The sequence below is a fragment of the Cydia fagiglandana genome, chromosome Z (assembly GCF_963556715.1).
Source record: "Cydia fagiglandana chromosome Z, ilCydFagi1.1, whole genome shotgun sequence".
Taxonomy (NCBI): domain Eukaryota; kingdom Metazoa; phylum Arthropoda; class Insecta; order Lepidoptera; family Tortricidae; genus Cydia; species Cydia fagiglandana.
This window is the reverse complement of record NC_085959.1, coordinates 21,640,598-21,652,993: the sequence shown is the minus strand read 5'-3', so window position 1 is coordinate 21,652,993 and position 12,396 is coordinate 21,640,598. Positions and strand designations below refer to the sequence as shown.

The 12,396-nt window shown below is 37.4% G+C and overlaps 1 protein-coding gene across 1 annotated transcript in view; it reads left to right on the top strand.

The window, feature by feature from the left end:
- The window catches only part of LOC134679057 (DNA-binding protein D-ETS-3), an 81,718-nt gene extending 73,778 nt beyond the window's left edge, over positions 1-7,940 (top strand). Inside the window, exons 7-9 of the mRNA XM_063537896.1 lie at positions 4,970-5,159; positions 5,306-5,514; positions 6,217-7,940. Coding sequence (XP_063393966.1) covers positions 4,970-5,159; positions 5,306-5,514; positions 6,217-6,341 — 524 coding nt within the window. The 3' untranslated portion in view covers positions 6,342-7,940. The remainder of the gene's footprint in view (positions 1-4,969; positions 5,160-5,305; positions 5,515-6,216) is intronic.
- Positions 7,941-12,396: the final 4,456 nt, after the last annotated feature.

Sequence of the window (12,396 nt, the reverse complement as noted above, 5' to 3'; positions counted from 1 at the left end):
ATGCAACATAGATCGCCGATAAAGCACAGTACGTGTGGGAACAGTACGCCACGTAACTGTATGCACTATCTCTCTGTAATCGGTACTTAAAATTCCATCAATTTATTTTCGTAGTTATAAATTCTTATTACACGAACAAAAGGTGTAATATAGCTTGTTCCATAATGTATTTAGGTTTGTAAACCTGTATGAAAGTCAAATGTTAATAGGCTAACGACGACGGTTCGTCGGATAGGGGTGCGGCAGTCACTTATCATGCCACCTTATTTTATGTAAATTGCTGATATTTTATCTATATTAAGTCACTTATAACAGTTAGAGTTTTAACATGGGTGGTATAGATTACTTTTGTAGATAAATGTGTACGTGATAGATTTTAAGTGTTTTCCAATTATTTGATACTGATAAATAATGATGATATTGATAAGCTTATAGACACTTTCAATATAATTTCTGAAAATATAAATTACTAAAAGACATGAACAGGAATATAAAACTAAAACTAACTACAATTAAAATAACTAAAACGAAAAATTAAAAATAATATCAAAATTTCTGAAAGCTCTATAATTTCTACTCAATAACTACTATGTTACAATTATTTACTAAAACATATAACTTTTATTTATTAATGTGCCCCTGAATCAGTTTCCCCGCTGGCTGCAATTTAAACGTAAAAAGACAATTAAAGCCACGTGGCAGACCCGAACTCTAATTACGAGTCGAAGTTCCCATGGACGAACTCCCGTACCGTGTAATTTACCTGTCTCGACTTTTCTAACTTTTCCATAACAAAATCGCTCACACGCCACACGCTTAGGCCTGTTTGTTGTTCACCCGCTGCAGTCATCTACGAGATCACTGTAAAACGTTTGTTATTCTTCGCCCATCATATCGACAATACATACATTTTATCTATTGATAGAGTTTGTGCGGAAAGAGAAGAGTCGTGAAATGTATGGTCTTCCCTTACATTCCACGACTCTGCTCTTTCCGCACAGACTATTTATTGCCATTTTCACAATATACAGTCACTAATATAATAATATAATATTTAATATTAATATTATATAATATTTAATAATATAATATTTATATATGAGAACATAAAAAGTTGTTCACAGAAATCGCGAAGCGTTTGGTTGTCGTAACTGGTGACCGAAGAGCTGGCGGCTACCTCGCACAACGTATCAGCATTGCGTTAGAGCGAGTATAATGCCGCCACCTTGGTACAAAATGTCAAGGGCCTATTCTAGATTTAAACTAGTTATAATTTCGTTTAGTAGTACCGTGGTAGTACCACTGTATGTATCTTGTATGTCAATATAAATAATTGATTATTAAGTAAGTATCTAATAGATGAATATCCCAGGCGCCTTACTGTCAGTCATCAAAATCATACGCGCGTCGCGATCTAACAATAGATCCAAGGCGAGCTGTGAATGTGGCCCAAGATCGTTCAATCGTCATTTTCTATTATTGCTTACATATTACTTTAAAGTCGTCATTTTCTATTATTGCTTACATGTTACTATATAGGTATCTAGCCTAATAATAGATGTATATATAAATAGCGCGAAAAGTTATTGGGAGATACTAAACCTTGTCCGGTTTGAATCACACTTTTCCGGTTTTTTCTAGTTTTAATTTTACCACTTGATGCAAAATTGTAGCTTTCTAGCACTAACGATCACGGAGCAACGCCGAGGACAGACAAAAAGACATATGGACATGGCAAAACTATGAGGGTTCCTAGTTGACTACGTAAAAGAGCTAATGGATGTTTTTCAAGACGAAAGTGTAGCTCTAAATTTTTAGGTGAACTCAAATAAGGTCATATATTTTATAACCATAAATACAAGTTTCACGATTTTAATACAGCATGATACCCAGTGGATACCTATCAACCTGTATAGCCACTGCACCTCAGATGTAACATCCGTTGAAAGCGCAAAAAGAAAACGCTGTTCCTCGAGAGTATACGCTTTATTTTTCCATTGTATCAGCGACGTATAAATAGCAAACGTAATACACTCTGTTCCGCCGGTCGGGCACGGCCCGTTACACTCGGCTGGGCCTCCTCGCCGGTCGTGCGGGCTCGAACAAGCCCGCCCAATATCGCGACATGCTCCTACGTCACCCCGAACATAAACCAACGTCGAATACTAAATCTTCTACTTACACGGACCTCCGATCAAGCGTTACATAGTAGCTTATGCTTCACTTTCTTAGCCTTCTTTCAAAAGGTTCTATCTGGTAGTTTAATCGGCAACGAGTTTGAATAACACGTAATACAATCACGTTGACAATTATCTGATTCTTATTAAATATGTAGTTGGAATTGAAAATACTACATATTCTAAGGTAGGCGTAATACAAATACGTAAGTAAACGGGCGTTGCTCTGAAAAGTACAATATGATTTTATCACCGACTTCACCTACTTTTTAGAAAATCATCTACTAATATAGTATTTTCAAAAAACTAAGATTACTGTAACACCCCTCATCTCAATCAAATTTTGGGAGATTTGGTTTTAGGTGACCTATAAATTGTATGGAGATGACACTGTTCATGGTACCCTTCGTTTTTGAAAAATACTATACTTCGAAACCATTGCCAGCCTCCGTCTCTACCTATCGCCAGATTAGATTTACGGGACCATAACATTACAAAAATTACATTGTCACGGAAATATGCAAGAGTTACAGGCGTCCATAGGCTACGGTGACTGCATACCATAAGGCGAGCCATATGCTTGTTTGCCACAGGCGCGTACTATAAAAAACGAAAAAATACGATTTTAGTAAAAAAATTAAGTATGGGATTTACTTAAACACACTAGTTTCAGTGTTAAACTAGCTCTCTCAGTGACTCAATAAAGGAACCCACTGATTAACAGACGGTATCGGCCTGTCAGTTGTTCGTAACTGTCAAAATTTTGTTCTAACTGACAGGCCGATACCGTCCGGCGGACTGTTAATCATAGGGCCCGTTAACTGTGCGTGAATAGGTATTATTGAGGCTGAAAGTTGTGCAAAACTATTGTACTAGTAGTTCGCCCCGAACTGTGAACTCGCGGTTCGCCAAAAAGATCAATTGAATGCAGCAGTGCTACTTAGTCCGAGATGGGCATTTCGTAATTGATTCCTGATTCCACGATTACTTGAAATTACTTTGTAATCTGATTACCGATTCCCAGATTACTTTGTAATCTAACAATATCGAATTACTAAGTACCTACAATTCCATTTGAAGAATCAGGAATAAATTTTTCGAATATTACAATTACTAGTAAATTGGAATCAATGTCGATTCCTCATTACAGGAATATATTACTTGATTCCTTTCGGATTACATTTCGTATTACTACTATCAAAAGTACATTTCGATAATACATATAGATGTTGTTGACTTATTCAGATACCTTATATATTTGTAACACAGGTGTGCAGATTTCGAAAATGACGACCAATGTCCATGACCAATAAAACGACACCCATGACGACTTTTATGACATAGTGCATGGCCGCCATTTTGGAATCCAAAATGGTCATCATTTTCGGAATCTGCGCCCCCTAAAACCTATAAAACAACACCCATGACGACTTTTATGACATAGTGCATGGCCGCCATCTTGGATTCCAAAATTGTCATAATTTTTGAAAAAATGTTAAATTAAAAAAAAACAATGTTATAAATGTGTAACAAACCGAGCACTTTCATTTGATACCGAACTCGACCATACTTTCTTGCAATTAAAATGACCAGAATAGCAAGACCCCTCACAAATGGCTTTTTAGCATTTTAAGGTCTTCTAGGTCAATAACCTCTTGTTCGTTCCTGCTCAAAAATTAATGACTAAAATATAATGCCCTCAACTACACGTTTACCCAATTTCATTTAAATTAGAACAAATTTACTTAAGTTCTTGAGTATCAAACTATCTTCTGACAGCTCAGCTTAAAAACATCGAAATGCCGGGACGTGCCGCTAGCCAGCCGCCTGATCAAAGTCGAATGTAAGAACTTCGCTTCGCTTCGCTCGCTCGTTCGATTAAAGCATCTGCGGCCTGCGCTACGGGTAGCTCACCAAGCGTGCACTTGCCGACTGCGTCTAGCACATCTTGAAGGGGCATTACTGCCATTTTGCACTCCATACTGAGTGCCCGTAAATTATTAGCAAGGGATCCTTCGTGCCACAATTTGTTCATATTCGTTAAAGTTTACAACAAGTAATACTTATTGAAAATGCAGGTTAATAATATATGCTTTCGTATAATTATTTATGTGGTAGTAACTATGTCTAATCAAACCTCTCCTTTTCTTCTCGTGCTTATAGTACTCGTATTGAGACCTGATCAAGCAAAAGTGATCCCAACACTTTTTATTGTACGTTCCAAGATTGTTTCACGATATCGTGAAAATTATGGCCCAAGGGCATGTGAGTGGCAACGTAGTTCAAATAAATAAAATGTTTAAGTTCAAATTTAAGGAAACCTGGATTAAAGGGGATTAAAATGTTCCTAGCCTGAAACCCACATCACATATGTGGCGCTATATCTATAAAATCAAACGGATATGTGTTTCTTAGCCTGCGCAGTTTCTTAGTATATCTTTTATATCGGGTCTTCAGTATATTAAATTTAATGGTGTCTGAATGAATCTGAACCATTGCGAGTAAATATCGAGGGCAAGTCGCCCGGGGCGCGGTGAAATGCTCATTTTATGTGTGGTAATGATAGGGTTTGGGGCGGCAATCAGTCACCACGCTAATGACAGCGATTAACAAAAGTAGCTTGGCGCTTATTTAAACGCTTTAAAAATCGTTTAAGTGCCATCAAATCCCTTGGCGCAAGGCGACAATGTAGCGAAACAAATAGGATTGCGACATAGCTGTCATTATTTTTGCAGGCCGGTACTCTTATACAAATTGAACTGTACTGTTACTTATTACGCTTTTAATTTCAGGATCAGGTCAAATACAACTCTGGCAATTCCTGTTGGAACTTCTGAGTGACTCGAGCAACGCAGGCTGCATCACCTGGGAGGGCACCAACGGAGAATTCAAGCTGACCGACCCGGACGAGGTGGCGCGCCGGTGGGGCGAACGCAAGTCCAAGCCCAACATGAATTACGACAAACTGAGCAGGGCTCTCAGGTAACATAGACCTAAATCGAAGCGTGTGGCTAAGCGACTTGTCGGGTACCCGTTTCCTTGCTGTGCGAGTTCACCCTAGAGCGACAGTTTATTTCGAATAATTTGTTGTTTTGATGGAATTTTTCTAATGTTTCACCTTTGTCCAGATACTACTATGACAAGAACATCATGACTAAGGTCCATGGCAAACGCTATGCCTATAAATTCGACTTCCAAGGGCTAGCGGCGGCCACACAACCGGCGGCGAGCGATCCGGCATATAAATATCAAAGTGATCTTTTCATGAGCTCTTACCATCACTCGGCAAAGCTCTCGTCGTTCATGGCTCCCCACGCAGCCATGCCGACATCAACAGGTAACTAAATACAATATTATAATAACTGCTCTAAGCGACTTTTCTCAATGCGAATTAATGTTACGTGCCAAAATAATTTCTTTACTGAAAGTGCGACTGCTAAAAAAACATGTCAACATACTTGTAAGTGGTATAATGATAGAGTTAATGCCATGCACCCTTCAAACGCAGTACGCACTTGAGGGAATCTGCATTTCTCAGTGCTAATACGGCGGTACACTCGCTTGTGCAAATATTGGCACGGTACTCGAAACGGGTTGTCAGTGGCACGACTCGACTTAGCACTCTTGACTTAATGGAAGGCTATGTTAAACTCTATTCAAACCCAAAAAGATTAAATGTACTGATGAAAAAGTAAAGATAAGAATTTAGACAAATTTTAGTTTCAGTAATTTATTTACCACATATAAAAAATTAAATTGTACTTAAGTAGAAATCATTTTGGTGCGTCACGCAGAATATACGAGTATTATACTTTATGCGAGTGTATTAAATTATTTTGTGAATTTTGTGTTATGAACTTTTCTATGTCGTGTTTTTAAGTATATTTTGTATCTTACCTAGCGATTCTCGCATGTAGAACAGTTATAATAAAAACTCTCTTCTTTTACTACCACACATCGGGTGGTTGATAACTAACCATGTCGCTGGCGTGTATTGATCCTCTTTCAACCAAGTTAAGCTGGCAAACTATTGTTGCAGCGTCGATTTTCCCGTCGGCGTCGTGGAGCAACTGGGGCGGTGGGGGGAGCAACCTCTACTCCCCCCACTCTATGGCCCCACCCCACGTGACGTCGCATCTGGGCTCGTATCCGCACTACGCATGACCAGCCATATAATTCGACGATACACCAAACGACGACAGTAATATGGATACACTTTTTGTTAATTATTATTTATCAATTTTTACGCTTCTCTTGTCTATGTACCTACGGTTAACTTTTAACTCGTTATTAGCTATATTTTGCCAAACACTTGTTATATTGCCCACGAGGACGGTTCTCGGTGCACCTGGTCTGTGGTATTGATAAGGTTCAATTGACTGGAAAACAAAGAAAAATCTTAGCAACCTTGTGGGGGGAAATTAGCGACAATGTAACTGTTGACTGTGAAGGGTATTTTGTATATTGTAAGAATTATATGTAAAATAAATGTGTATTTATTCCTTTGACTTATTGGACTAGGAAAAGAATACAAATCTATCCTCGGCTCGCAAATAAACTACTTTATTCGAATCCACAGCCACTTGTTCCAATAGATAATTCATTCCTGCTATGCAACCAACAAGAATGTAAAATTATGGTTTTCGTTGAAATTATTTACGTGGAAGGTCTCTGTAATTAATATTTCCATTGCATATTGTGATTGAGCTGATAATAATTTTGCGGTTACTCTTCTTACATTTTTGTTTTTATGTAATATCTATATCAAACCGCCTAAGACGAGTAAAAAGACAAAAAGTTATGGTTGCCAACTTCCCTAGTTAAATTGTTTTATTGTGAGAAAAGATATGGAGTGAATTGTGAAACGCAAGACTAGTCTTTTATCAAAGAATGTTGTAAATAATAGATACTCATTAATTAAGTAGAATTATTTATTTAGGATAACAATAAAATTTTAATGGTATTATTTTTTAATGTATAAATTTAATATCGTGTAGGTAAAGGAAAGTAAGTAAGTACGTATTCGCGCGTATATCTATAGACCTCAGCAGGTTCCGCAGTGGCGATGATTTGGTTTTGAGGCGCATCGACGTAAAGGTAATTTGCAAGTAATTTATAAAAATCCTGGAACTTGGACTACAAATATGGAGCATACCTACTGGTTACAATGCAACCTTGAATTACGGGCTCTTGCATTTATTGCCGTCGGGTTTTGGAAAAGGATACACAATACATCCCAGCTACCTATTAGGCTGTAATGGCTTAAAAATAGCTATTAAATAAGCTAATTTCAAGTTAAATATTAGACTGTAATTGCGTGCCAGTCATTCAAGGTATATTTTCTTTGCTTCAGATTTATGTTCTACAAACAACTTCCAGTGTTTTATAAGCTTCTTTGACAATTCATTGAAATAGTCGTTACAAGATGTGACAAATATTTTTCGGTAACTACACCTAACTACTGACGACGACCGCCTCAAGCTGTAATATTTGGTGATATTGTAGGTACCTAGTCAGTATTGTATTTTAAACAGTAGAACATCGGATGTGACATAAAGTTTAGTAGCAGTACATCCGAGTACCTACACTAAAGAATAAAAATCTGTCACAAATTCTGAAAATGAGATTAAACATTTTAAAAATTGATTACCTATGTATTGTTCATCGATTAAAATAAATTATTATATTTTATTTACTTAGCTAATTTGTATATAAATTATATTCCAGTGAGAAAACGTATTTCTGTAAACACCAAACTATTTTCTCAGTACTGGAGTCAGTTACGGATCGCTGCCATATATGACCCAAAAATTTTTTATTAAGCTATGAGCTTCATCACATATGATCTCTGAGTAATTCTAAGCATTTCTAGCCTCGGAGGCGATAAGAAGCGTGCGTCTAGTCGAGGAGGGCGGAGTACAAAGATGGCCGCCACCCGTCATCATTCAAAAAAATTTGTTCTGGTCTTGGTGGCTACTAGGGCAAGTTTGGTATCATTTTCGTATAAACCAAAGACGTGGAATTCATTGCTGATATTTGTTTTTTTCAGTTTCATAGTCATTTTGCAAGAAAAACGTAAAAAGAAAAAAATTTGGGATGGAGGTTTTTGCTTTGAGAGCTAATAACTTTTGTATAGTGGCCAAAAGTATCATACAAAAAATACTATAATAAAGCTCAATTCATGCAGCTTCTAAACATATATATGTTTAGTAATATCCTACTGCAAAAAGATGGTGAAAAAATTATTAAATGACCGCAGCGCGGGTAGTTGGACTCTCGCTAGGCGGCGTTTATCTTACAAAATGGTCGAGTACGAGTATCTACGTAGGTAACTATGCTTACTTTGCTAGATTTTATGATGACGAATAAAATGCATTCTGTATATTTTATGTCCGCAGTTTCCAGTACACAGACATAATTCTGGTATTGGTTAAAAAAATACACACAGGTATCCAGGTATCCCCATGTCTAAACAGGAGGGCGGCTCGCTTAACAAATAAGATCATGTACAACCGCAATTTCAGGTTGGGTTAGGTTAGGTTCGTTAGTTACCTTTTATCACTCAGAGCAGAAAATAGAAGCCCCGCGAGGCGGGGCTTCGTTGGTTTGTCACCAAGTCATACTTGCATAACCTATATTAGTATGACAAATATACATAGCTGTTATGATTTCTAAATGTAAGCTCTCCGCATAATAGTTATTTGTTTTACAAGGGGGCAAAGTTGTTGTTTAACCGCTCGTGCTAATATTGATACCCGATCAAGCGAAAGATTTCAAAATTGAACCACGAGCGTAGTGAGTGGTTCGAAAAATGGAATTTTGAGCGTTGTAAGGGTTTCAAAGAACGAGGGTTAAACAAAATTTGCCGCCGAGTGAAACACAGTATTTTTCACCACACCAACCTGAAGCAAATATTAAATGTAAAATATCAAACAAAATCAAACCAAATCAAATCCAAATGAATGTTATGTGCAGGTTGAAGTTATTTATTAAAAACAACAAGTACGTACCTATAAAATTACTTAAAGTGAGTTATAGCATGAAAATTATCGTGAAAATAAATATTTTGCCCTTTCGTAAGTAGTACAATTTCTCTCATAAATAGTGTTTTAATATTATCAGCAAAAATAAGAGCGCTATTTTATTAGGATAATTTCATTTATCCCGGGTCCGAAATTGGGTCCGAGAAATAACTATTATAATAGTTATTTCTCGGACCCAATTTCGGACCCGGGAATATCCTTAAACTACGTTCAAAAGAGAGGTATGGGCACTGTAAATGTCATCTCGCTTTGTGTGGTAGGGCACAGCACAGCGGATGTCATTCCAGATCTATCCGAGCAGAGCCCAACTGGCGAAGTACGTACTTACCTCTACCTTACAGAAAACACCGGTCAAATAACACTAGGCCCCACTCAAATCATTGCAAGTGCATTGAAATTAAAGTGCATAAAATTATGTCTGTATGATGAATTGATGAATTATGTCTGGATGAAAGTATTTTATTCATCATCATAAAATCTAGCAAAGGAAGCACACCTACGTAGATACTCGTACTCGATCATTTTGTAAGATAAACGACGGTCCGCAAGATAAACGAAAGTCCAACTACCCGCGCTGCGGTCATTTACTAATTTTTTCACCAGCTTTTTGCAATAGAATATTACTCAACGTGTATATGTTTAGAATCTGCATGAATTACGCTTTATTGTAGTATTTTTTATATGATATTTTTGGCCACTATACAAAAGTTATTAGCTCTCAAAGCAAATATCTCCATCCTAAAGTTTCATCTTTTTACGTTTTTCTTGTAAAATTACTATGAAGCTGAAAAAAACAAATATCAGCAATGAATTCTACGTCTCCGGTTTATACGGAAATGATACCAAACTTGCCCTAGTGGCCACCAGGACCAGAACAGATTTTTTTGAATGATGACGGGTGGCGGCCATCTTTGTACCCCCCCTCCCCTTATGGCCTCCCAGGCTTGAAATGCTTAGAATTACTCAAAGATCATATGTGATGAAGCTCATAGCTTAATAAAAAATTTTTGGGTCAACTTCATAACTGACTCCGCTACAGTCGATGTATCGCTTTTGTAAGCTTAGGTTTCCAATAAAATTAAATTTGCCTGAATTTGGGTTCTCTAGCTGGGTATTTATCATCTGATTATTTTTGGATTCCATTAACTATAGTAATTTCTGAAAAAACCCTTTTTTATTTTAAAACTGAAACGGGGCTTATTGCGAGCACTTACTTTTACTATTTGGCTTGACGTTTCGAGCGTGACATTACGTCCGTGATCACAGGCAGACTCGGGAGGAATTGTATTCAACATCTTCTAGCTGCGCGGGATTTGCGAACTATCCGCACTCTATGTTGATTATTCACTTGTAAGCTAAGCTTGTCACTTTGCCTACACACAACACTCACGACATCAGTGGCTAATTTTATAAAGATACAAGTTACAATTTACAAGCGGAAGTCTCATTCTAACACATAAGGTTAGAAAGAGACTTCCGCTTGTAAATTGTAACTTGTAGCTTTATAAAATAGGCCACAGATGCTTTGTGACTAGGGGTGTTTTTTGCTTGCTAATCACTGGGTAGGTACCACGTAGACGAAATCCCTGTTCTTCATTCTGGATGAAATCTCGATATTTTCTGATTTAACCTAACCTAGCCCCCTTATATGTATGTATATGTTTTATACCTTTATTTTATTACACAGTTATAAGTTCAAATAAGACTAATTGAGGTTAAATGTTTGTTGACTAAACATTTGTTATGGTATGCACTATGGTTGTAAATATTTTCAATGGCATTTCAAACTGTTTTGTGAAGCCGGTTTTTTTTTCTATTTATTATTACACTTTTCCAGATGGGACTGAATTATATTAGTTTAAATCTAATTCTGATGGTGGGTTCCATGAAAATTGAGATAACTACGAACTACCTACATTGAACATACTTTGTACCTTGTACCTCATTAGCAACTTTTGTTTTAAACAACCAATCATAAATATGCATTTTAAACATGTTGTGCATTTACATAAGAAGTGGAACTACTGAGGACGCTGAGGAGAGGCATTTTTTCTTTTTAATTATAATTTATAAGGTTGAACTGTAGAAAGACCACAAAAACGACAAATTTAACCATTACCAGAATCTTAGAGTCATAACACTAGGTACATAACATATAATTTAACTAACAACATCTCTTGAACTTAATGGAATCCATAAAAGGATCCGTAGGTATTTTATTAATGTTTGATAGATTGACGCAGATGGCGCTGCAATCATTTAAAAACCAAACATGTTATTAGAGATATTGCTTAATCCAAAGAAACATAATAGGTAAACCAAAGAACACAGACTCCTGTCTCTTCTGGTTAATAGCGCCAGTCGAGTCGTCGATGGATAAAAGCATCTAAAGCCCCCTCCAGACTATGCGCGTGAATCGCGGGCGAAGCCGCGAACGCGAGTGTGGAGTCGATTTCGCTGTCTGCGAAAATCGACGCCACACTCACGTTCGCGGCTTCGCGCCGCGATTCGCGCACGAGTGTGGAGGAGGCTTAACGCTATCCTGTATAGTCAGGCTACCAAGGGCTCCCAAACTCTGCGCCGCTGCGCCCTAGGCAATTCTCCTCCAACACCGTGAGGCAATTCAGGAGAATTGCTGCAGAATTGCAGGCGAATTCGAAATAGATAGGTAACATGGACAGATGAGGACACCATGTTACCTATCTATTCGAATAGCCTAGGTTAGGGCGCCACCGCCGTAATTTATGACTGACTGAAACGCCGCGGACTTAAAATGATTGGGAACCCCTGGGCTAGAAAAAGTACTTTTTAAGTAATTATACTCCGCTATATGAACTAGATAGAGTCCATCGTCCGATGGTCGCAGTCGAATTCTGCACCGAATATGACAGAACAAAGAGAACAAACTTATTAATGTTTTATTATCGTAATAAAATTATGTTTAGTGGCAGCAAGTTCCGCAGTGGCGATGACTTGGTAACTTAACAATGTATCAATCGCTAGTGCCAATCCAGCGCAGTTATATTAAGAATACACATTTCGTTTGTATGGAAAACTAACTACGTACCTACTTATCTTAGTTTAATTTATATTATAATTTATAATCAAGTAGGTATGGACGATAAGCACAAAGAATTTCGTACATTGACTATAGAAAGCGAATGACTATATTGGCT